General features: G+C 40.0%; 1 protein-coding gene across 4 annotated transcripts in view; it reads right to left on the bottom strand.

Annotated features, from left to right (window-relative positions):
• Positions 1-24,628, bottom strand: part of LOC132869762 (neurotrophin-3-like) — a 94,997-nt gene extending 70,369 nt beyond the window's left edge. For 3 of the 4 annotated variants that reach the window (XM_060903155.1, XM_060903154.1, XM_060903153.1), the window contains exon 1: positions 24,449-24,628. In XM_060903155.1, coding sequence (XP_060759138.1) covers positions 24,449-24,501 — 53 coding nt within the window. In that variant the 5' untranslated portion in view covers positions 24,502-24,628. Of the gene's footprint in view, positions 1-347; positions 390-24,448 lie in introns of all 4 variants that reach the window. The other variant, XR_009651005.1, reaches the window with a different exon arrangement.
• Positions 24,629-27,564: the final 2,936 nt, after the last annotated feature.

The raw sequence follows: 27,564 nt of genomic DNA, 5'->3' as shown, positions 1-27,564 counted from the left end.
TATTAACATATTAAGCTTATATGCAACACTTCAAACCAGTTTTTTTTTTTACATTTTATTTCCATTTAGAAATAAAAACTACTTAAACATGTCCTTTAACAGACTTCTGCTTAATCAATGTACAATTTCATGCAGAAATGAAAACAAAAAGTGTGAATGAAATCTGGTTGGTTTCATGTAAATTCTCTTTTGAATGTAATAAGCAAAGTACTTTTGAATGAAACTACCATGAAGCATATAACATACAGCAATTTTGAATTTCCATATTTTCGTGTGTTGTTTGCATTGGGTTGTGCTTGACTGGGTTGCAGAGGCAAACATTCTACTGTCAGGGTGCAGGCACTTACGGATGCGGGCACAGGGGAGAGCGGAGAGAAGCAAACTGCAGACTGAGCCAAAACGAAGAGCAGGAATCGTAGTCAAAGTAATGGGCAGGGGTCGGTCGATCGGCAAACAGGATAGTGCAGAGAAAACAATAGAGCGAGGTCAGGGACTGAACGTAGATAATGGTCTAAACACAGGAAGTCAGGCAGAAAGTAAACGGCTCAGTAAAGTTAGGCACAGGAACACTAAATGATACTTCGCAAAGCAAGTTTGTGAGAGCTGGGCTTAAGTAGGCAAGGTGATTGCTGAGGAACGAAAGACAGGTGCAATTAGTAATCAGGTGATAGGGGGCGCTGTGACTCTTGGGTGCCATGTTTGGAGGCTGTTCCTAGCTTGTGTCTTCAACACCATTACTGACATCTACCAGCAGGTGCTAAGCTGTTATGTGATGCCCTGGCAATGTTCTCAAGTCAGTAAAATCTCTCATGCTGAATTAACACCAATAACTCTCACTGAAGTCCAGCTGGACATAAATGAACATAGTAAGGGTTAATTCGGTGTTGGGATTTTGCTGTGTGGGGGTTCTTCACTGCCTACGCACATCCCCTAAGACCAGCCAAACAAGCTTACCATTATGTGAGCTTTAAACTCCCAGTGGATTGCTTTGGGATTAGCCACGGCCTCTTAAACCGCACAGTATTATCTGAGCTCTTCATCTTAGTGCATGCTGTTAATACACAGTTTAGCACTCGGAGGGTGTAGAACAGTTTACAGTGGGTTCACCTGGGATGGAAACAGCACTTTTTTTTTGGTATAAACCACTTAACACTTTTCAGAGCCTATGAATTCTCTCTCTGGCTCTGATTTTCTCTTCTGGATATGCCATAATGTCATACAACCACATATTCAGACAGAATCTTCTTATCCTGGTGCATCATTTTTTTGTGAAGTATGAAAGACCCAATAAGCTCCAACAGTCCTTGAGACTATAGTCCAGGTGTAGACATCCGAGTCACTAACTTGGACCAGGTGCTCTATTATCCCTCAGTTGTGTACACCCCAGAGGGAAGAATTTTGCATGTGCAGATAGTTGTGTAAACATCCATCCATCCATTATCTGTAGCCGCTTATCCTGTACAGGGTCACAGGCAAGCTGGAGCCTATCCGGAGCGCAGGTGGCCAAGTGGTTAGAGCGCTTGACCGCTAAGCGAACGGTCCCTGGTTCGAGCCTCAGCTCGACGGGGATCTGGGGCTCGCTCCCTGTCCACCCAGCAGTGAATGGGGACCTGGTGGAAACACTGGGGAAGTTAAAGGCGGCGAGGAAAGGAACTGGCCACCCTACCTCACTATGCCGATGGCCCAGGACAAGTGCGCTCTCTAACAGGCACTCCCCCAATGTACGAATCGTATATGGGACTCCCCTTTGCTTTGGAGCCTATCCCAGCTGACTATGGGTGAGAGGCAGGGTACACCCTGGACAAGTCACCAGGTCATCACAGGGCTGACACATAGAGACAACCAATCATTCACACTCACATTCACACCTATGGCCAATTTAGAGCCACCAATTAGCCTAACCTGCATGTCTTTGGACTGTGGGGGAAACTGGAGTACCTGGAGGAAACCCATGCAAACTCCACACAGAAAGGCGCTGGGCTCGAACCCAGGACCTTCTTTCTGTGAAGCGACAGTGCTACACCACCGTGCCACCCTTGTGTAAACATGTCTAAGGAATTATAACAACGGAAGGGAATTTGTTGCACTTCATACAAAGAAAGACTAGAAACAACCTGTAAGTCATGGGTGCCAGACTCTAGGCTTGTTTGTCACAGCGTTGCAGAGTTTAAGATTCAACCCTGTTTCCCTAATTTAAGCGTTGTTAAGAATGGAAACACAAATCACCATGACTCCTGCACTTACAGTAACTGCACTTTTGACTGCAAGCTTGACTGCTAGTTGTTTGTAGAGAGTCTGACACTTTCACTGTTACTAGATATGGCCAAGAACCACTTACGTTCACAGGAAAGAAAGCATTTGACTGATACTGGGATGGTCAGTCACAGATTTTTCTGAGTCCATTCGCAAACACATGAGGATATCTTGTAAGGATAGATTACACCACTCAATCTAACTGCTTTGATGCCATGAACTTTCTTCAAGTTAAAACTGAAAGCCTTAAACTATTTAAGTTTAAAAATTGATTGCTTTGAATGCAGCTAACTTACAGTACAAACATTTGCTTATCTCACAAATCCACTAAATTTAGTTTAAAGAATTATTTAAGTCATTTCTGAAATGTTCTTTTGTTTATAAAGCTACGTTAAAAATAAAACAACTCTCTCACAGTAACCACTTTATCCTTATCAGGGTGATGGCAGATACAAAACATTTACCAGGGTGAGGCAGAAATATGCCCTGTGAAGTCCCTTCAAGATATCAGAAGGTCTATAATGTCCACTCTGTGATAACAGCACATGCTGTTAATGAACTTGCAGGACATTTGTTTTTTGTGACTGAACCCTGCGCATCAAATAAGAACCTTCACTTCTAATCTGTCAAGTCGACTCTTCATGAAGAACAAAAGAGAATTTTACACTGCACAGCAGCAGAACTTTCAGCACCAGAAAACTGGTACTGTACTTTTCCCATTCCCATATAATACTTACAGAAGACTGGCACCAACAAGACCTAATTGTAGCTGTTGCAAACCAGCTATGTATACCTGGCCCGTAGCCAGGAGGGTTCGTTCGATCCCCCCCCCCCCCCCCCCCCGGACACACACGCCCCTCAAGATTACTCAAGATTTATTCATTTGTTCATCTCCGATGAATATACATTGATTCACATTTAAATTTACAATATCAAATCCAGACTAATCAAAAAAGAAAAGTAGACTAAGTGAGGACGAGTTAGAAAAACGGGTTCATTTCTCCTATGTTTATGTTTACACGTTTTGTTCAGACTGCTTTACACCCCAATCCAGTGGGTGACGGTAATGCCCCCATTAGACCCCTTTCACTGACGTCATCCGAAATCGGAAGTAAACAAACCCTGCGCCATATTGGAAGACCAACAAACTCGTGATTAGGGGGAAATAACGGTAGCGCGCGGTATGTGAACCCACGAGGCACTTGGATCATCAAAAACCTACAATGGTAAACTTTTGTGCTGTGTTAGGGTTCTAACAAAGCTGATGGGAAAGGTGAAAAGAAGTCTTTCTTCAGAATACCAGCTGTGATTGAGACACAAGGGGATAGACACAAGTCTATTTTGTTACTGGTAAGTCACTAGGCTAGAGTGTTGTAGAACATTTTTTTAAATGTTTATTGAATAAAAACATCCTTAATTTTATCAAATATACTCTACTCTATATTTCATTTCTTTCTTTTGTTTTAATTTTCCTCCCTCCATCCCTCTTTGGATTTTAAATATAGTTTTTCCCCCATGTCCAAATAATTCAAATACATATAAATAAAAACAGATAAGTAGTAAATTAAAAATAAATTATGAAATAAAAAAATCCATTCTCCCTTGCCCCGAGTCTTATCATATGGGTCAAACCCATCAATCACAGCCAGTTTCTCCACATACAGTGCCCTTTCTGCAACTGGTAATGTACTCACATAACCCGAATTATCAGCCATCGTGTCACTTTACTCTCGCTCGTACTTTGTTTTATATTGTGAGTGCATGTACTTGGTCTTCCAATATGGCGCCTAACAAAATCTCGCGGTACGGTGACGTCACGCGGTAGCCCTGGATAGAAGAGAAAATGGGGAAAAAAGAAGATAAAGACAGAAAACGCAAGAAATCTGCTGCTACTTTGTCTCAAAATATTGGCGCCATGTTCCAAAAAAGGGCCAAAATGGGTAAGGTGCTGAGTGCAGGACTTTGTTTTTCTTTTGTTTACAACAGTAGTGGTAGATCGATCTGTCAGAGTGATCAGTGGGGGTGGGGGGTAGCATCAGCCCGTCCGTCAGTCTATGTGTGGCAGTGACACGCACACACAGAGATGAGTTAGGTGGCTCGATGGCTAGGTACTAGTAGCGTCAGACCTGGGGCTGCTTTTATTTTTTTTTAGCTTAGCTTGGGAAATCGGAGCTGTGGTGTGGTGTGAAGACAGTAAAATGCGAGACTTTAAGAGCACATGTTTTTCAGTCGTCATGGTAACATGGCATCATGGTAACATGACGCCCTGTCATGGTAACATGATGCCCTGTCAGTGGTTTGGCATTTGGATCAGAGTGAAAAGAAACGTGTGCACTAGCTGAAAAATGAAAATGTTCAGACCAGTGTGTGTGAAAACATCCACTGTTGCTGCATTTGGGCAATTTTAAATTAATTGTCCTTATAGGGCTGTGCGATATTATTTCAATCTCAGGATTACTTGAAACATTTATCTCAATTAGAAATTATTGTTGTTTTTTATGCTAAAGCATGGGGAGATCAGGAGTGTTCTGATGCCATAAACAACAACTGAAGTGAGCAACAGAGACAGACAACAACAGACAGACAGAGGAGGGGAGAGCAACAACAGACAGACAGTGAAGGAGAGCAACAGAGACAGACAATGAAGAAGAGCAACAACAGACCGACAGAGGAGGGGAGAGCAACAACAGACAGACAGTGAAGGAGAGCAACAGAGACAGACAATGAAGAAGAGCAACAACAGACAGACAGAGGAGGGGAGAGCAACAACAGACAGACAATGAAGGAGAGCAACAACAGAGACAGACAATGAAGGAGAGCAACAACAGAGACAGACAGAGGAGGGGAGAGCAACAACAGACAGACAATGAAGGAGAGCAACAACAGAGACAGACAATGAAGGAGAGCAACAACAGAGACAGACAGAGGAGGGGAGAGCAACAACAGACAGACAGTGAAGGAGAGCAACAGAGACAGACAATGAAGAAGAGCAACAACAGACAGACAGAGGAGGGGAGAGCAACAACAGACAGACAGTGAAGGAGAGCAACAGAGACAGACAATGAAGAAGAGCAACAACAGACAGACAGAGGAGGGGAGAGCAACAACAGACAGACAATGAAGGAGAGCAACAACAGAGACAGACAATGAAGGAGAGCAACAACAGAGACAGACAATGAAGGAGAGCAACAACAGAGACAGACAATGAAGGAGAGCAACAACAGACAGACAATGAAGGAGAGCAACAACAGACAGACAATAAAGGAGAGCAACAACAGACAGACAGAGGAGGGGAGAGCAACAACAGAGACAGACAATGAAGGAGAGCAACAACAGAGACAGACAATGAAGGAGAGCAAAAACAGACAGACAATAAAGGAGAGCAACAGAGACAGGCAATGGAAAAGAGAAACAACAGACAACTGAGGTGAGCAACAGAGACAGACAATGAAGTCACAGCACAGTTGTAGGAAGATAACAATAATAAGTTAGACAACAGAGAACTTATAACGAATAAAAAAATGTCTAAATTAGAAGATTTGAAGTGTATTTGGGGGGTACGAGAGTAGGGGGCCAGATGAAGTCCACTTTTGGGGAAAAAAGATCCCCCCCCCCCCCCCCCCCCCCCCCCCCCCAATGCTGGCTACGGGCCTGTATACAGAGGCATGCGACATGTGTACACGTCATTTTTTTAAAAAGAGATTGTAGATTAAAAATGGAGGGGAAAAAAACTGAGAACATTAAGGCATTAAATCAGTCAGTATGAATTTGTTAACTAAATGGTGGATTAGACAAATAAACAAAGTTAATCCCAGCACTTCTTTCATATTGGATTTAACAATAGTGACAGCATACCATAAACAGCAATGTCACGGCCACTTTCAGTCATCACTATGGCCAATTCAATTCCTGGAAACCTTGAGCAACAACTAGAACCCATCGACTCCTGTGGGCCCAGATCCTGTTTTCAAATGTTCAATGGAAAAACACCTTAGCAGTAATAGATTTGATGTCTAACCACCCAGTATTTATAAAAAAAAAAAAAAAAAAAGAGCATCTAAGCCCTAATGCTTTCCAAATGTCCAGATGTTCCCGCAAAGCAGGAGTTTCTGAACCCCTCAAATCTGGATCTGTGACTAGCACCATACACCAATTCCCATCTGGTGGAAGGCAAGAGACAGGAAAGAATGCTTTGTGCATACTTCTTGGTTTACATTCAGAGACCTGCGGAATGTTTTCAGCACACAGGCTTGACCCCGCAGTCTCTGAAATCACATCAGGATCAAACAGACAAATATTTCTAGTCAGAGAAATCTACACATATACTCTGTACAGTGTGCTGACTTGACATCTAGCTTTCATTATCTTCGGATTTGAGTTATTTTTCTTTAATTAAATTACTTTATGACGTTCACATACTGAACTAATTAAACAGTAGTTTCAACTAAGAGTCATTACTGATGGTCTATTTGAGTTATAAAATCAACTTGTGTAAGGAAACTATTAACACTCTCTGCAGGTACGCACACTGCCTAGTCTCAGTCTTTTGAGTCTACACCAGACCATCATAGATCAAAGTAAAGTCAACATAGAAATCGAAGTTTGGTAGTTTTACACTCATAGTCCTACACTCTGATACTTATCCAGCCACAATGACTGGAGTATGAATCAATAAATTCTCAAAAGTGTGGTCAACAAACAATTTGTGACACGCACATGATGAACTGCACATCTCTTCCTGAAGGTTATGGATGAATAAGCAGAGGAAAGACTGTTACTGCTGTCTTGTAGCTATGCGACTGTGTGTTTGGAGCACATTTGAATGTCTGGCCTAGCCAGCTGCATTCAACACCTCCTGTTAACACAAAGCACACTGCAAGTGTGATCTCTACACACTCCCTGCCAGTGCTTGAAATTGTAGGTTCTCTAATGATTTTAGAGGGCTGAGCTTGCAGTCAGTCCTCATTTTAAGCCCAAACTTTCCTGATGTTTACTGTATGCACAGCTCAAAAGCATACTTGTAACATGGAGCTTCAAAATTTTGCATGTTTATATATAAAAGAGTCTTGATGGTTAGATAAAAGTCCTTATCTTCTATATGAAATACATGTAGATTATTTGTAACGTTTTATGGAAATAACTATTTTAATTCACGCTTGCTTCACGTCAAGTATATTTAGTGACAGTGTAGACATTTGTTTCATAAAGAAGTGGTTTAATTTTCATTAAAAACACATTTCATCTTGGTGCCAAAGAACATAGCATAGACAGGGGAAATGCTTGGTCTGAGACTGATTACTGTTCGTATTCGCCCAGAATACCATTTAAAGGCAAATAAAGGCTGAGTGTAAGCTCAGAGCGCCCTCCAGTCTATACTGATACTGCTCTGCCAAACAAAATAAAATGAATAAGCTTTCAGGAAAATAAAGAAGGAGTAATAAAATGAGAGACTTATTCTGAAATTCAGGAAAGGATTACCAAGCCTATATGAAACAGTGAAAGTTACACTCTTAGTGATACTGTCGCAATTTGAAACCCAGTTTAATCCAATCTTTATTTATCTAGTTTGATGAATAAAATGATCCAAAACAAGGTCTTCCTGGGAATTTGTGATGGATGAATAATTTAAAGGCAGTGCAAACACTCTTTAAGTAGCTACAATACATGAACGTGACACTGTCATCAAGTCTGATATATTTACACTTCTGTCTTTATCATTTACAATTAGATAATATTTGTCCAGCAGCCACAGCAGAGTAAATATTTATACACTACTGCCAGTGTTACAGCATTTCTCCCTTGCTGAATTGATGTTAGTTTTACTATTTTTATTGTCTGGGTTCCAGCCATGTTGCGGTCCCTCCCCCCAAAAAAAAAATTTTAATTAAAAAAAGGATTCTGTGCAATTTCTCTGTGGAACTGAGTGCAGAAATTTGGTTTTCAGAACAAAAATGTCTCTAGTGAAAACAGCATGTAATAAAGCATTATACTTTTGTGGAATTTATTCATACTTCAAGTCTGCTACCTTTTTACAGTATCAGGGACTGATGATAACAGTTCAGCTGTGCAACAGGCCAGACATCTGCATAACCATAGACATTATAGAGAAAGTACTCCTGTGAACTGTCTTGAGTTGGTTCTTTGAAATAATCTTACCACAACTGCATGCACATAGCTATATTTTTATTTAATTATTTGGCAGATGTTTTTATCCAGAGCAATTTATATTTGAGACAAAATCAATTGAGATGTTGAAGGTAAAATACACTACTAGTCAGTGTTGTAGTCGAGTCAGAGTCCAGTCTCGAGTCCTAAGCATTCAAGTCTGAGTCATTAAAGAAAATTTCGAGTCAAGTCCGAGTTGAGTCCACTACTGATCCGAGTCGAGTCTGAGAACAAGACTCCAACCATTTGATGGTGGCTGTTGCTGCCTTCATGTGAAACCGTTTATAGCGCGTGCCAGAGAGTCCACTTGGCACACGTGCTGTCTAGAGTGTGCCCGAGAGTCTATCTGATGCATGTGCCAAGGCGTGCAGGTGTGACACTCTTGCACGAAATTAGTACAAAACTTAATGTAGATATAAATATCTTATGCCAATTTATTATAGCATGTTGCAAAAAATAAAGAAAAAATCCTCGTCTCCAATTTACGAGTCCAAATGCAGTTAATGTACAAGTCTGAGTCATCAGTCCAAGTCAAGTCATGAGTCCTTAAAATTAGGGCACGAGTCAGACTCGAGTCCGAGTCCTGGACTTGAGTACTACAAGCTACTAGTTACATGCAATGTCCCTGCAGTGGATTTCAGGCAGTCACATGAGCTCAAAATCTTCTGGTCACCAGCACCAAACTTTAACAACTAAGCTATTACTGACCCAAGTTGTAACATAATCTGTCTTTGATAAACCAACTCTTAGCCATAAACATAACCTTTCATATGAGAATTGCCTTGTGTCAGTTTCTTCAGTAAGATTTATGAATGAAACACAGTGTTTTCACTTGATAATTGGTGGGTTGGACTTGAGGGAGGGGAACCATGACATTTTAAATTGTTATTATTACTGTTCTCCCAAGTGTGTGGGCATGATGACGATTTACTAACATGTGCACCATATTTAGAACTTTTGTGACTTTTTTCTTGAACAGTTCTCAAGATTTTGAATTCCTTCCATGCAAAAGTGTTCCTTGATCAGGTTTAATGGTGTGTGCTTTGATAGACACGTCTGATTGGTTCTCTTAAGAGAAAGTATGAGTTTAGTATTTTACAAATTTTTTAATGTTTTGTATTTTGATGAGAAACGATATGTACAATTATACAACCTTAGACTACTAAAACAGAATAATAGTCATCATACAGCAAGGTCAAAAAATCAATTACTCTGACAAACGAAGTCTGCATTATAAACATTTTCTTGACCCATTTCTATTGTTCTCTGGGGTGACCAATCTTTTCTTTTTTATATTAACGCAAAGAAAGTTGTATATTGAGTTTCACTTCAAAATCCTGTGTGTGCATGTGTATAAGAGTATATTGGACTCCAGAATGGGTGGCATGGTGGTGTAGTGGTTAGCAGTGTCACCTCACAGCAAAAAGGTTTTGGGTTCAAGCCCAGTGGCCGATGGGGGCCTTTCTGTGTGGAGTTTGCATGTTCTCCCTGCGTCTGCGTGGGTTTCCTTCGGGTGCTCCGGTTTCCCCCACAGTCCAAAGACACGCAGGTTAGGCTAATTGGTGGCTCTAAATTGACCGTAGGTGTGAATGTGGGTGTGAATGGTTGTTTGTCTCTGTGTGTCAGCCCTGCGATGAACTGGTGACTTGTCCAGAGTGTACCCCACCTCTTGCCCATAGTCAGCTGGGATAGGCTCCAGCTTGCCCGTGACCCTGTATAGGATAAGTGGCTACAGATAATGGATGGATGGACTCCAGAATTCATTCAAAAGTCAGTTAAAAAGATGAATACCAATAACTAAACTTTACCATGATAATAAAAGTGCTCAACATCATTATGGTGTGGACCTTTATAAAACTATGATAGTTTGCATTTTAGTAGTGAACAGTATCACAGTTCATTTAGATGAGGACCGAGACCAACGTTTTTGGAGAATCATGGCTCAAATATGAGTGAAGTGTTCACATACTGTATGTCAAAATAGACCAAATTAAAGAAAAAGTTCAACAGGTCTACACCAAACAAAGTAGGTGTGAAAAGGCAGACAAAAGTAATCGCAGTTTCACGCAAGATTACAGAAAAGCAAAATGTTTATGTTTTAATTGATTAATACTAAAGAATCATGTACAATATGATCATATGAACATTCAATAATGCCTCGGTCACAACTGGCCGTATGTGCTCCTACGGCCGGTCTACGTGCAAAAAACGCATGAAACGCACGGAGGGCGCGCGTGTGACGTGCTGATTTTCAAGCCGTAGACTGGCCACAGAGATTCTTTGTCATGTCAAACAAACTCTACGGACGCTTACGTTTTTTTCAGGTTGCAAGACAAACTTACGGCCAACGTGTCTCTTTCTCCACGAACAAAAAAAACGCAGCGATTTGGGAAACGCCAAAAATTGCACGGCCAAAAAATCGTACATCTGGTTGTGACCTAGGCTTTACATGGTTAAGGTTGTTTTGATCCTGTGGTAGTGTTTGGAATTGTAAGGACTAACCTTGTATATTTGCTAACACTATCTGACACTGACTGTCTCCAGTAAGTGGAAAATGATAGCTAATTTTCCTTCTGCATTATAAATAGCTGTAAGTACTATTAACACAGCAGCAATCTAACGTTGCGTTTTATAGCCCAAGGATTGTTGCATATATTTTGTTTTGCAAAACAGCTTTCTAAAAAAAAATAATATGCAAAGACCCAGACACACAAAGGCACACACAAACAATGCAAAAGCAAGTTCACCCTGAAGTTCTCCCAGGATAAGTTTGAGTTGCCTTGTACTGTTCCACATGTTATGATATGTAGTACAATTCAGTGATTATAAGAGAATTTTTCCCCCTTATATTGCTGAACTGAATTTAAATGACACAGGTGATTACGAGGGGCGGCACGGTGGTGTAGTGGTTAGCACCGTCGCCTCACAGCAAGAAGGTCCAGGTTTGAGCCCCGTGGCCGGCGAGGGCCTTTCTGTGTGGAGTTTGTATGTTCTCCCTGTGTCCACGTGGGTTTCCTCCAGGTGCTCCGGTTTCCCCCACAATCCAAAGACATGCAGGTTAGGTTAACTGGTGACTCTAAATTGACCTTAGTTGTGAGTGTGAATGGTTGTCTGTGTCTATGTGTCAGCCCTGTGATGACCTGGTGACTCGTCCAGGGTGTACCCCGCCTCTCGCCCGTAGTCAGCTGGGATAGGCTCCAGCTTGCCTGTGACCCTGTAGAACAGGATAAAGTGGCTAGAGATGATGAGATGAGGTGATTATGATCACGTACAGTATGTCTGCAGGTCTACTGGTTTTCTTTAGACTGTCAGTGTAACTTTTTTAAGTGAAAATGAGTTTTAATAAAGAAAATGAATAACGTAACTCATTCTTGAGATATCTTCATCTACAAATGTCCACAATTCCCAAATACACTTTAAGTAAAGACTATCTAGATGGCTTCTCATTTTATTTGATATTCACTGATCAAACAGTTCCATATATGGTCAAAGCTGTGAATTTCCCACAGTATGAATATGGAAACCAAAAAGCCTGAGGTCACTACTGGGTATGGCTGTTTGGGTATGGCCATGTTTCAGTATGATTTAACCTTTGATGCATTACATGCAAGTACTCTAAGTTTCTGGCCAGATCCTCAGTTCACATTCTGTAGGGACAGACCAGCTTTTGGTGGAGCACTGTCACTCTGCTCACATATTTGGGTCACATCAGGTCTGTGAGAGTAAAGCAGCACTCCAAAACAGGGCTCATACAGAATATACAGACATAAGGCAACATAAATACATGGCAGTGATGGTGGAAAGAGTGCAAGAAAACTCCTTCTATATGTACAGTTGCTTCTTCGAGATTTTGAGTGAGTGTAACATATCTCTATGAGGCAGCATTTGTACTTAAAAATGAATTAGTCCAAACAAAACAAGTACTATTGCTATATTTCATAGGTGAAGGTCAGAATTCCAAAACAGTCTTTCAGAAAAGTCTTCCAAAAAAAATCCGAAGTATACCTCAAATTGTCTCGAGAGCATATTCAGATTTGGCGACTTAAATCCAAACTTTAAACCAATATTTATGCGTGGAAAATTATCTAGGATATTCGCCATATGTAGATTATTCAGATTATTCATATTACTTGCCTGCTCTTGCCTCTGAGGTTGTAAAATTTTTCTTGAGTAAAATCATCCAAGACTGAACGTTTCAAGTGTCTACACATTTTATTATATAGCTTGAAAAGGAAAGATCATTTGTCAAATTTCAAATGTAATACAATATAACATCAAAGGTGGAGATTTATTTAAAATGAAAAATAAAAAAAAAGATTTGTACAATTATATAGGAAGTAGAAGATGGAAAACATTGAAATAAGCATCAAAATGGGGTGATGAATAGTCCTAGTTGTATCGCTGTAAACTTGGTTTAATTTAGCAATATGGTTTCCACCATCATTATTCAGCAGCTTAAAAAAATAATACTTGATCCAACACAATATATTATTTTGCATGTTTTCAATATCATGTGCAGACAGTTAGTTGCACACACCTTGGCCATGAGATACTAAATAAAGGTTATGAAATCATAACATATACACGGGATGAAAATATGCCCGTGGGTTGACCAAGCACTCTAGACATTGTAATGCAAGAAAAATTGGCATAAGTTCAAAGTTAGAATCACATAAAATTGGACACACCTCTATTTTTAACCAACACCACCCTCGCATGTCAAACTCTCATACTACTTAGCAGTGTACCCAGTTCATCAAAAATTAACCAACAGACTGAACTGTGTTCGCCCAGGACTTTCAGCTGGCTACCAGTCTTTTCACCATCTAAAAGATACATGACATCTCCAGTTCTTTCACCGTCAAACCTAATGGAACATACAGAAAGTCTTGTATGATGTGCTGTGGGTCCCGGCATTGGGTGTAGTTTTGAAAACAAGCTGGGACCCAGTATGCCTATGCCATTCTCTATTCCTGTGTTGATAAGAAATAGAAAACATAGAGCATATTTAACCCAGGGGGTAAACCAGTCTAGTCTCCTTCCTGTTTCAAAACAATATCAGAATGCCCAAGCGGATATTACTTCTAGACTTTCTGTAAAGCTAGCTCTTCTGAATGTTAGATCACTTTCAAACAAGTCATTTTTAATTAATGATCTTATCTGCAAACACAATCTTGATTTTTTGCTTCTAACTGAAACATGGCTGGATCAAGCAAATAGTGCTACCACCCTTATTGAAGCAACTCCCCCAAATTTTAATTTTATGAATGTTACCCGACAGGGGAAAGGTGGAAGGATCGCAAATATATTCAAAGTCTCTTTTCAATGTAAACAATCCTCACTTGGTGATTTTACATCCTTTGAACACTTATGTGCACTTGTTACATGCTCTCCTAACATATTATTATTAACTATTTACAGGCCTCCGAGACATTCAGCCAAAGTTTTTCTGGAAGAGCTTGGTGAACTGTTGTCAGTCATTTGCTTAGAGTTTGACTGTCTTATTATATCTGGGGATTTTAACTTGCATGTAGATAATCCTGAAAACACTTATGCCAAAGAACTACTTGCACTTATTGACAACTTCAACCTAGTACAACATGTACAGGGGCCGACCCACTCTCGTGGTCATACCCTTGACCTTGTCATCACAAAGGGTCTTACTGTTTCTACTACTGTTGTTGACCTGGCCTTATCTGATCATTTTTGTGTTTTCTCTGATGTTTCTATGTCTCCTCACATTCAGAACAGCTCAACGACTATGGGTAGGAGAGTCATAAACGACAACATGTGTTCTTTTTGAGCAAGCTCTCTCTCGGATCTCAACCAAAATGTCAGACTCTGTAGATGATTTACTGTAAATTTTTAATTTAAATATGACCCAAATTATGGATGATATTGCTCCATTCAAAATTAAAAGAGTCAATGATAAGCAGAAAGCACCATGGAAGCAATACCCAGCTGTTAAACTGCTAAAGAGAGAATGTAGAAAGACTGAAAGAAAATGGCGCAAATCTAAACTTCACATCCATTATCAAATCTATAAAGAGATGCTTTGTAAATATAATTATGTAATTCGTAAAGCAAGAGAGTCTTTCTTCTCCAACATCATCAACAGGAATATGAACAATGCCCGTGTGCTATTTTCAACAGTAGAGAAGCTAACTAATCCCCCACCACAATTAGTACCTGAACTTCTCTCAGTTAATAAATGCAATGAGTTTGCATCCTTCTTCAAAGGTAAAATTGATAAAATACGGCAGAATATTGCTCATAATATATCTCAGTTGCAAATAATTGAAAAACTGCAATCATCAGTGACACAGACAGATAACTTCAACACAATGTCAGAATTTTGTTTAATTGATTATGAGACTCTTGAAAAAACTGTACAAAATCTCAGTTCCTCAACATCTGAATTGGACATTCTGCCCACCAACTTTTTTAAGTCTGTTCTTCATCTTATAATTACAGATGTGCTTCAAATCATAAATACATCCCTAGAGACTGGCATTGTTCCTGTGTCCCTGAAAAAAGGCGTTGTAAAGCCCCTACTTAAAAAGAATAATCTGGATGCTTCAGTATTAAATAACTACAGGCCAATATCAAATCTACCATTCATCGGGAAAATCCTTGAAAAAATTGTCTTCAATTAACTGCCTTCTTGATATCAAACAGCTGTTTTGATAACTTTCAGTCAGGATTTCGTGCCAATCATAGCACTGAAACAGCGCTGATTAAAGTTATAAATGACATACGTCTTAATACTGATGCAGGCAAAACATCGGTCCTGGTATTACTGGACCTCAGTGCAGCTTTTGATACTGTTGATCACAACATACTGCTATATCGACTTGAACACTGGGTTGGGTTGACTGGTAAAGTTATCAATTGGTTAAAATCATACTTAAAAGATAGAAGCTTCTTTGTTACCATGGGAAATTGTTCCTCGACATCAATGTCCTTGACCTGTGGTGTCCCCCAGGGGTCAATTCTTGGACCATTACTATTCAACCTTTATATGCTCCCACTTGGGCAAATTATCAAGAACAATTCAATTTTGTATCACTGCTATGCAGATGACACCCAAATTTATTTTGCTCTATCACCTAATGATTATGCCCCCCTTGAATGTCTCTACCAGTGTATCGATCAAATCAACAACTGGATTTCACAAAATTTTCTTCAGCTGAACACAAATAAAACAGAAGTAATTCTATTTGGAAAAAAAGATGAAAGACTCAGGATTACCACTATTCTTGACACAAAGGGGATTAAAACTAAAGAAATGGTTAAAAATCTTGGTGTTTTTATTGACAGCGAGCTAAACTTTGACAGTCACATGAAAGCAATCACTAAAACAGCATTTTATCACCTAAAAAACATTTCCAAACTAAGAGGACTTATGTAAAAAAATGATCTGGAAAAACTTATACATGCCTTCATCTCTAGTAGGGTTGATTACTGCAATGGCCTTTTCACGGGCCTGCCAAAAAAGACCATCAAACGACTTCAGCTGATTCAAAATGCAGCGGCTAGGGTTCTCACACGAACAAAAAGAACAGAGCACATTACTCCAATTCTAAGGTCCCTTTGACTTCCAGTAAGCTACAGAATTGACTTTAAAGCATTGCTTCTGGTGTACAAATCTCTAAATGGTACAGGGCCCAATTACCTCTCTGATATGTTGCAGCGGCCTAACCCAATCAGATCTACCAGATCGCAGCAGCAAAATTTACTGTTAAAACCTGTTGTTAAAACAAAGTGTGGTGAAGCAGCTTTTAGCTACTATGCAGTACAGCTATGGAACCAACTCCCAGAGGACATCAAAGCTGTTGGCAGCTTCAAATCTAGACTAAAGACCAAGCTGTTTTCAGATGCTTTCTGCTAAATTATTAATATTGTCATCTCTACATGTTTTAAACTCTTTACTTTTACAGTCTCTGCATGTTTTAAATTTTACTTAACTTTTATTCTATTTTATTCTGCTGTTTTTTTAATTGAACTTTTATTTCATTTTATTATTTTATTTCTACTATTGTTTAATTCTTATTATTTTTCTTCCCCATTTATTTTATGTAATTTTATTTTCTATTGCTTACTGTTTTGCTTTTACTTCTGTAAAGCACATTGAACTGCCACTGTGTATGAAATGTGCTATATAAATAAACTTGCCTTGCCTTGCCTTGCCTTACTTCTGAACAGCGCTTACAGTGGTGCTTGAAAGTTTGTGAACCCTTTAGAATTTTCTATATTTCTGCATAAATATGACCTAAAACATCATCAGATTTTCACACAAGTCCTAAATGTAGATAAAGAGAACCCAGTTAAACAAATGAGACAAAAATATTATACTTGGTCATTTATTTATTGAGGAAAATGATCCAATATTACATATCTGTGAGTGGCAAAAGTATGTGAACCTTTGCTTTCAGTATCTGCTGTGACCCCCTTGTGCAGCAATAACTGCAACTAAACGTTTCCGGTAACTGTTGATCAGTCCTGCACACCAGCTTGGAGGAATTTTAGCCCATTCCTCCATACAGAACAGCTTCAACTCTGGGATGTTGTTGGGTTTCCTCACATGAACTGCTCGCTTCAGGTCCTTCCACAACATTTCGATTGGATTAAGGTCAGGACTTTGACTTGGCCATTCCAAAACATTAACTTTATTCTTCTTTAACCGTTGTTTGGTAGAACGACTTGTGTGCTTAGGGTCGTCGTCTTGCTGCATAGCCCATATCGGGCGGCACAGTGGTGTAGTGGTTAGCACGGTCGCCTCACAGCAAGAAGGTTCCTGGTTCGAACCCAACGGCTGGCGAGGGTCTTTCTGTGTGGAGTTTGCATGTTCTCCCCGTGTCTGCGTGGGTTTCCTCCGGGTGCTCCGGTTTCCCCCACAGTCCAAAGACATGCAGTTAGGTTAACGTGGGGCGGCCTTGGGCTGAAGTACCCTTGACCAAGGTACCTAACCCCTGACTGCTCCCCGGGTGCTCTAGTGTGGCTGCCCACTGCTCTGGGTGTGTGTGTGTGTGTGTGTGCACGTGTGTTCACTGCTTCAGATGGGTTAAATGCAGAGGATGAATTTCACTGTGCTTGAAGTGTGCATGTGTCAAATAAAGGTTTCTTCTTTCTTCTTATCCCACCTTCTCTTGAGATTCAGTTCATGGACAGATGTCCTGACATTTTCCTTTAGAATTCACTGGTATAATTCAGAATTCATTGTTCCATCAATGATGGCAAGCCGTCCTGGCCTAGATGCAGCAAAACAGACCCAAACCATGATACTACAACCACCATGTTTCACAGATGAGATAAGGTTCTTACGCTGGAATGCAGTGTTTTCCTTTCTCCAAACATAACACTTCTCATTTTAACCAAAAAGTTCTATTTTGGTCTCATCTGTCCACAAAGCATTTTTCCAATAGCCTTCTGGCTTGTCCATATGATCTTTAGCAAACTGCAGATGAGTAGTAATGTTCTTTTTGGAGAGCAGTGGCTTTCTCCTTGCAACCCTGCCATGCACACCATTGTTGTTCAGTGTTTTCCTGATGGTGGATTCATGAACTTTAACATTAGCCAATGTGAGATAGGCCTTCAGTTGCTTAGAAGTTACCCTGTGGTCCTTTGTGACCTCGCCGACTATTACACACCTTGCTCTTGGACTGATCTTTGGCGGTCGACCACTCCTGGGGAGGGTAACAGTGGTCTTGAATTTCCTCCATTTGTACACAATCTCTCTGACTGTGGATTGGTGGAGTCCAAACTCTTTAGAGATGGTTTTGTAACCTTTTCCAGCCTGATGAGCATCAACAACACTTTTTCTGAGGTCCTCAGAAATCTCCTTTGTTCGTGCCATGATACACTTCCACAAACATGTGTCGTGAAGATCAGACTTTGATAGATCACTGTTCTTTAAATAAAACAGGGTGCCCACTCACACCTGATTGTCATCCCATTGATTGAAAACACCTGACTCTAATTTCACCTTCAAATTAACTGCTAATCCTAGAGGTTCACATACTTTTGCCACTCACAGATATGTAATATTGGATCATTTTCCTCAATAAATAAATGACCAAGTATAATATTTTTGTCTCATTTGTTTAACTGGGTTCTCTTTATCTACTTTTAGGACTTGTGTGAAAATCTGATGATGTTTTAGTTCATATTTATGCAGAAATATAGAAAATTCTAAAGGGTTCACAAACTTTCAAGCACCACTATAAATCTGTAGTTAGTTGAGGTCTTAAAGTGTGCTTAACTCAACTCTGAATACAGCCCTACGTGACCATTAATCTGCTCCTGCATACAACCTGCACTGAATTTACAATTTGTTTATGTACATGTGCTATATCTGAGCCATTACACTGAACAGAAAATATGGGTCCATTTTGTTCAAATCACCATTAGTAGTCAGTATGACTGGCTGATATAAAGACCTGGATGACACAGAACTTTTTTATATACAGAATCTTGATACATCTGAGGCCATGTTAATTTTTATTATATAGACAGGAGTGTTTTACTAGGAAATACACCACCCATATTTTCATATGAACTTCATCCAGGATATCGAGAACAGTTTCCAATATCCTCACTTGTCAGGACTAAGTAAAACATAATCTTTTTCTCTTTTTACCCTGTAGGCGAATTCCTTAGACATGCATTTATTGCATCTTGACATAACTAACTGTAGTGTTGTTCTTTAAACACTCTGCCTGACGGTAAAGCAAGTTGCAATATGTGCATAATTTAGCTGCTAAAGGTCTTGCCCCCATCAGAACCTGGGAACGCATAACTCATATTAAATACAGACTGTTTTGGTACCCCCTGTTTATTTCTGCATAAACTACACAACACTTTTCCTTGTTTTAAGACTCATCATAGTCTAGAACATAGGCCCAAATCTGTGACCATTGAAAATCACATTGAAACCAAATTACGTTATCATACTATTTCCATACACACTAGTCTTACTGAGGCAAAAAGCTCTCTAAACATCATGGTTGGAAATTTGCAGTATTGAGTCCCCAAATCTATAATTACATGTGACATCCATGTCAACAAACTATTTGCAAGGTGTACCAGAAAAAAACCTTTCATTTCATCTTACCACAAACATAAATACTTGGGGTTTGCTAGACAGTACAGGAGCTTTGACCAGAACCAGTTCCATGGTCAGATGAGACAAAAATAGAGCTTTCTGACAACCAATACTCAAGGTGGGTTTGGCATGAAAGATGGATGATTACACAGAAAACAACGTAATCACCACTGTTCAGTATGGTGGAAGATCTGTAACGTTGTGGGAGATTTTAAGTAAAACTCTACCAAGGAGCTGCAGCTGGGTCATTGCTGGAACTTTCAGCAGGACAATTATTCAAAACATATGTCCAAATCTACATAAAAATGAATCAAACATTTGTCATGGCCACCCACGTCCCAACTCCCAGTGAAAAACCTGTGGTGTGAGCTAAAGAGGAAAATCCAGAAGAGATAATCTAAAACCCTGGCGATCTGGAAAGAGTCTGTCCTGAGGAGTGTCTCAGATTTCTTGCTTTGTAGAAGTACTTTTGGTGTAATTTGTGCAAGTACTAAATTCAGGGCTGACAATAACTGTGACTAATTATGAAAAAGCAAAAAAAAAAAAAAAGCTAATTATGTTTTATACTGTTAGAATGAACTGACTTCAGTTAAAGATTATACTTCTTTCATATTTTCAGCTTTATATTAAGCTAATTAACTACAAAGATATTTGTAAATAACCTTCTCACCTATATTTACCAAGGGTGCCAATAATTCTGGAGCTGATTATACACTTTAGATTTCAAAGATGCAATAATTTCTTGTACTTGTTTTGAATAAAATCACAACTTATATTTTTCATTGTTTCCCTTACTTTTTGTTCTCCTCAAACTTGTTTTATAAAATGACTGCATGTCTGATCGCAAAACAAGGAAAAGAACACCAAATATATAAAAAGTAAAAAGGAATATTTATTAATTAACAACATATTTATTAGTCTCACTGAAGTTATTAAAATAGTAAACTCTTTCTGCAATTTAATGTCAGTTATTCAGAACTATTTTGAACAAGATATTCACAAGAACTGCAGGAATCTGAACATCCCTTCCCAGCTACTGACGTCTGTAAGTTTTTCTAGCCCTATAAAATTAACGGCATGCGGAAAGCCCTGCTGGAGATGTTTTCGACTGCATTACTGCTTAATGTAGCACCTGCAAACCATCTACAATTCTCTAATGATCATGCAGGTACATTCCTGGTCAGAGGTGGATCATATGAATGGGCTAGCAGGGCTAAGCCCCGCCCATCTTTCAAACATAAAATAAAAATCAATATAAGGTTGGGCATCCACATCATCTTATCTGTGGTTAATAAACATTTTAAAGATGATTATTTGTGGTTTTTTTAAAGCGAGTGTAACAGCACCACTAGCACTCATAAACACACACACACACACACACACACAATGATATGAAGTGAGGCTGTGAGCTAACTGAAATGAGCCCAGTATTAGAGGTTCATGCAGCCAGTCAGTGATAGTTGTGTTACATGATTACACAGCATGACACGCCTACCAAGTTTTGAGCTTCAGTAGGCTAATATATTCTAGCTCATTTTGCAGACATTTCCATAATCAGCATAATCACCAGTAGGCGTGTTATGGTCTCAGTCGCAGATGTAATGAACATGAACGAAGTGGATTATTTACTCGATTGTTCTTTTTCCGTTAACATATGTTTAGAGGAGTAACTGAAAGTTAAAAGACTGCACACATTAATCAAAGTGCAAGTTACAAAAAAGGACAGATAACAAAACTGTAAGTTTAGTGTTTTTTGGTTTGAATAAAAGTGTTGCAACTTTTGGGCGGCACAGTGGTGTAGTGGTTAGCACTGTCGCCTCACAGCAAGAAGGTCCTGGGTTCGAGCCCAGCGGCCGACGAGGGCCTTTCTGTGTGGAGTTTGCATGGGTTTCCTCCGGGTGCTCCAGTTTCCCCCACAGTCCAAAGGCATGCAGGTTAGGCTAACTGGTGGCTCTAAATTGTGAATGGTTGTTTGTCTCTGTGTCAGCCCTGCGATGACCTGGCGACTTGTCCAGGGTGTACCTCGCCTCTCGCCCATAGTCAGCTGGGATAGGCTCCAGCTTGCCTGCGACCCTGTTGGACAGGATAAGCGGCTACAGATAATGGATGGATGGATGGATGTTACAACTTTTATGTGTAGCATGTTTGTTATTCAGATGAACACAGTTCAGAGTCAAATAAAAAAAGTTTATATATATATATATATATATATATATATATATACATACACATATATATTATTCACTGTGCCCCACCCACCCCCAAAAAATTACCACCAGCCGCCACTGTATCTGATGATGAACATAGATTTCTCCTGAAGTAGCAGAAATACGTTCTACATTCTTATGGACATGGATTAACTACTGTGTCCGTTCAGGTATAAGTAATGTAAAAGTACATGCAAAAGTACGGTATATCACTGTAAACAATTGCTGTAAAACTTACAGTATAGCACCGTATTATTTTACAGTAAGATACTGTGTGACGCTTATACAGTAAATAACTGTAGGTGGCTATGTTTATACAGTACAGTGTACTGCTACCGTAATGCGTGAAGATTTCTGGGAATTTTTTGGCGCTAAGCACGAAGCGAGCAGACGGATGCTGATGCAACCCACTCACCCACTGCCGTGAATCTGGTAAGGGAGCGGGAAGCAAGCTCTTTTGCAAGTTGCCTCTAAATATAATAAGCTTTACTGGATGTTGAACTCATACTGATTTGTTTTTATGACCGGTATTTTTCAACGTGTGCATAAGTCGGCAACATCTGTATCAATTCTACAAGTATACGGACACAATCTAACGTTGGTTTTTAGGCCTAAACATTAGCCTCAGGGCGGCATGGTGGTGTAGTGGTTAGTGCTATCGCCTCACAGCAAGAAGGTCCGGGTTCGAGCCCCGTGGCCGGCGAGGGCCTTTCTGTGTGGAGTTTGCATGTTCTCCCCGTGTCCGCGTGGGTTTCCTCCGGGTGCTCCGGTTTCCCCCACAGTCCAAAGACATGCAGGTTAGGTTAACTGGTGACTCTAAATTGACCGTAGTTGTGAGTGTGAATGGTTGTCCGTGTCTACACTGTTAAAAATTTACTGTAAAATTTACAGTAACATCTTGCAGTAGTGTAAAAATTACAGTAACATACTGTTCCACAATTTACAGTAGGGTTTTTTTGTAACTGTAAATTTTGCAGTAAAATACTGGCTACTCTGCTGCCAGTAATTTACTGTAAATTTTACAGTAAATTTTTAACAGTATACAATAAAACCTCTAGTTAAGTCAAAATATGAGGATAAGTCAAAAAGTTCTAAGACAAATTGAAAAAAATCTTTATTTATGAAAATAACAAAGCTATTTCTCTACATATTTAAGTCTAAACACTTCTGCAAGCGATGTTTCCATCGGAGAATTCCTTCTTTGTATTCCTTTTTTTATTCTTTTGAATTCCTTTTGAAATTATAACATCTGTCTTAGAACTTGTTGATTTACCCTCGTATAATGAAGAAATCATTTGATTTGAAGAAAACATTCGCTTTACTTGCAAGTACACACAACCTCTCTTCATTCCCAGAACACTTACTGCGAGTCAACACGACAGGCATAATTTTGCCACGTTTATCATGTGAGTGATCATCTGTAAGAATGGATTAAGTAAGCTGGATGCCTTCACATGGTCTCGGTCTCACTCTGTCCTGAACTTCTTTAGCTAATTTCACAGCAGATGTTTTTTGTGTTAGGTCGATTAACTCTATTTGACAGATTCCACAGTATGGCAAGCCTACACAAGACCACAGTGAGTGAAAGCCATTGACTGTCTCTTTCAACATATGTATGCGTATGGACATGTGTGTGTGTGTGTGTGTGTGTGTGTGTGTGTGTGTGTGTGTGTGTGTGTGTTATATAACTGCAAACCAAACTGTACATGAAAACAAAAATGAACAATTTTCCACATTCCGTATTTGACCGGATCATCCTTTCAGAAGAAAACAGGGAGTAGAGTCAGTTCAGCTGCTTGGGCAATGACACAATTATTCAAGAAAACACACTGGAAAAGTTTGCAAGTGTGGGATTAATACTTACTGAATTAACTCTTACTTGTGAGCTTACATGAAAATGATATGTGTTCATTTGCCATTGAGTACTGTATTGTAAAAAGTCACAGAAATTTTTTTAAACAAATTTTCTTACATTTTTGTTGTTGTGACCCATTGCTCTGTTAAATTCCAGGAGGCTTTGCATGAATATGCATGTATTCTCTGCATGTCAAAGCCATATTTTAAATAGTTTGCCTAACTGCTGCGTTTGCGCACGGAAAAACGCTACACTGGGTACAGCTTATATGAGAGTACAGCTTATATGAGAGTGCCACATAACGCACAGTGTAACTAATCCCTCCAGTGCGACCTGTGAGAACGCCACCGTCCTGACTGAACACAATATTTACTACAGTAGGATGCGGTTTGGGGCGCAGCCACACTTTCGGCGCTGGAACTCTTTTGTTTTCCACCCAGACGAGTGCATATCAAGGAAGGGAAGGAAACGGATGAATTTGCCTGTACTGGTTTGCAGTTGCCCCTCAGGCTGTGTATAGCATTTCACTTTTTTCTAGCTGCCACACTGCAACTGCAAGCTTTCACTTATAAAGAAGACACACTGCAACCTTTTAGCTGTGAATAATGTAACAATGAATTGACGCTAAAATGTAGCCTATAACAGACTGGAAAAACGTTTGTGCTTATGCCACACACATATATATTTCCTCTGTATGCTGATGAAAGCTATTAAAGATTAGAAACTGGAGAGCTGAAACTGTGCGTTTTTGTCCTGCGCCAATCGAGTGAACGCGCAATCCATGATCACTGTGCCAAGCCACAGACAACTGTGTGACATGCACTGAAAAACTGAACAGAAACAAAACTAAATAATCACACATACCGTAATAAAGGTAACCATAGCATCGGTGGGGTGATATTCAGCAGTCCCGACATTAAGGTGATGATTTTATAAAGGATCCTTTTTGGAAACTTCCCAAATGTTCCAAGGCGCACCGCGTCGTGCTGCTCCAGCAAACTCTCACTGACGCGCAGATATTCCTTTCTCACTGACTCACTCTATCTCTCACTCACTCACTCACTCACTCTCACTGTGTCTGTCTCTATCTCTTACTTCCTTTCCCTGCCATCTCTCTCTCTCTCTCTCTCTCTCTCTCTCTCTCTCCTTTAAGCAGAAATACACTGCTAGTAAAACTTTTTTGTGCACCTTGTATAAATATTTTTGGTTAAATGAATTCAACTTAAATGCTCTACAGTTACCAAATTAGAAACAGAAAATGTTGGTGCCATTTTATTGGGGGTGGGGGGGGGGGGGGGGGGGGGGGATTAGATCTAGAATTAGACACAGCATGCATTATAATTTGTCTATATGTGTGCATATATTTGTTATAACACTTTAATATCAGGGCAACATAATGTAGTGGTGTAGTGGTTAGCGCTGTCGCCTCACAGCAAGAAGGTCCGGGTTCGAGCCCCGTGGCCAACGAGGGCCTTTCTGTGCAGAGTTTGCATGTTCTCCCCGTGTCCGCGTGGGTTTCCTCCGGGTGCTCCGGTTTCCCCCACAGTCCAAAGACATGCAGGTTAGGTTAACTGGTGACTCTAAATTGACCGTAGGTGTGAATGTGAGTGTGAATGGTTGTCTGTGTCTATGTGTCAGCCCTGTGATGACCTGGCGACTTGTCCAGGGTGTACCCCGCCTTTCGCCCGTAGTCAGCTGGGATAGGCTCCAGCTTGCCTGCGACCCTGTAGAACAGGATAAAGCGGCTACAGATAATGAGATGAGACTTTAATATCAACACAACATTCATCATTCATTCATCTTTAGGAACTGATTTATCCTGGTTAGAGTTGTGGTTGAGCAAAGTCTATCCTGGGAACACTGGGCCCATGTTTACATTAGACCGTATCAGCGGATCATCAGATTAATGTTTTTAAAACGATTAGTGTGCACACAGCAACACCAATACACGATTTGCGTGCACACAGCAACACCAATACACGGATACGCTCGGCTCCGCAGGCATCCTGCGCTCCAAATCACTCCGCCCTGAACAGCGAGTGCCCTCTGGAGGGTGCGCACTCCGGCCCTGCGCAGCTCACACAGCGCGCGAGTGAAGCGCACAAGCAGTGATTCGGGACTGAGCCGCTGTGTGTGTGTGATCTCAGCGCATATCACTTACCACTTGCAAGTGGAAGGATGGCAAGCCTAAAGACAATCATAACTACACAATGGGCAGTATTTGCATCAGTATTTGCAGTATTTTCATACTTTTATACTCTTTAATGAAAGGTGATACAAGGCGGAAGTCCGCGCCGTTTTTCAGCAGTCGCGTCACATGACCAACGCCAGCGAATCAGGAAGGTGGATGTCACAGTGACGTTGTCCAATGACGACGCCAGCTAGAGCTCAGCACAGCGTATCCGCGTATTCTCAATGTTTACACAGCACCGGACCAGACACGATCTGGGCCCTGTACTACGAAGCGGGTTTTCTGGCTTACCAGGGTAACTTCGAGAGTAACTTGATCACGTGCAGCGTAACTTCCCGATTAACCCATACTACGAAAGTTGGCTATGTTCAAACCGAGGTATGCTGCCATGGCAACTTACGCTGCATCTCAAACCTGCTCGTCTCAGGTTATGTTCTTGGTTAACCCGAGGTTTCCGATTAACCACACCCTTTTTAAACACCACCTCTCCACCGACATTTCCTCTAGAGACATTGCCAGCGTACCTGGATGACCCGTGCGATATCGGAGCGCAGATTAGAGATGGGATTTGGCTCTTTGATGGGATCCGCATCTTTGTGATCCGTTCTTTGAAAAGAGCCGTTCAAAAGACTGGCTCATTTGGCTCTTTTTAAATATTTATTCAGTTTTAAGAAGACAGCGTCTAAAGAAGCCAGATCCCTCTGCTTAGACAGTGACATCAATATTTCTGGACATACCTTTTATATAAAGCAACCTAGACTTACATTATTGTAACCCCTAAACGCTCATAAATAACCATTAAAAAACAATGAGGGCTTCAATGAATGTCCATGCATAACGGCTTTTCTGTAAAAAAAAAAAAGAAGAAGAAGAAGAAGCCACTCAAGAACATAGTTATCAAGAACGCAAGAATATTTTATAGAAAAACACTTGTTTTACAAAAATACAAAATAGATACAACTACAATAAATATAACACAAGAACTAGTTATCACACAAGAACATTTTAATAGAAAAAAACAAACTTTCTATATTAAAAATATTGAAATTGTAACAAAAATAGATACAACTAAACAGTCAGATAAATAGATAAAGTTATAACAAGAACACAAGATTATTTTAATAGGAAAAAACAAACTATTAATGCAAAAAATATATTATTATTAGAAAATAGATACAACTAGACAAACAGATAAATAAAATACACAAAAATAGAATAAACAAAATGACGATAGAATAAATTAAATGAACGTCCGTGCAAAGTAGTTTTCCCACAATATTATCATTAATATCACACAACAACATTATAAACTGTATACAAAACAATTTGAACTATTAGGCAAACAGATAAAACTTGAATAAATAAAAGGCAAATGAATGCTTGCTTGCACGCACACACACACACACACACACCCTATTATGAATGATATTTTTATATTTCATTTTCACCTGTTGCCAGGTGCGTTTGGCACTGCTGTTGCCTCTGAAATGTTCACAGGACATACACCAACTTAGTCAAAGGGACTGAACAGTCAGTCATCCTAATTCATGTGACTCTGTGCACATATCAGTTTAAGTAGGCTACTCCATGAATTTACCATACCAAATTTTATTCAGGATTTTTCGGACATTAAGCTATATATGACTGGGGCCACGTCGAAGGACCATTTTCTGTGACTTGCGATTGATCATGAAGCTTTCTCTCATCCTATACTTCTGTTCTGGAACATGTAGAAGGGAGAATGTTCTTACGCATTTACCCGATCGGCAATTCGTTGCCAACATGCTTG

This window comes from Neoarius graeffei, chromosome 21, assembly GCF_027579695.1.
Source record: "Neoarius graeffei isolate fNeoGra1 chromosome 21, fNeoGra1.pri, whole genome shotgun sequence".
NCBI classification, from domain to species: domain Eukaryota; kingdom Metazoa; phylum Chordata; class Actinopteri; order Siluriformes; family Ariidae; genus Neoarius; species Neoarius graeffei.
This window is presented reverse-complemented; position numbering and strand designations above follow the sequence as displayed.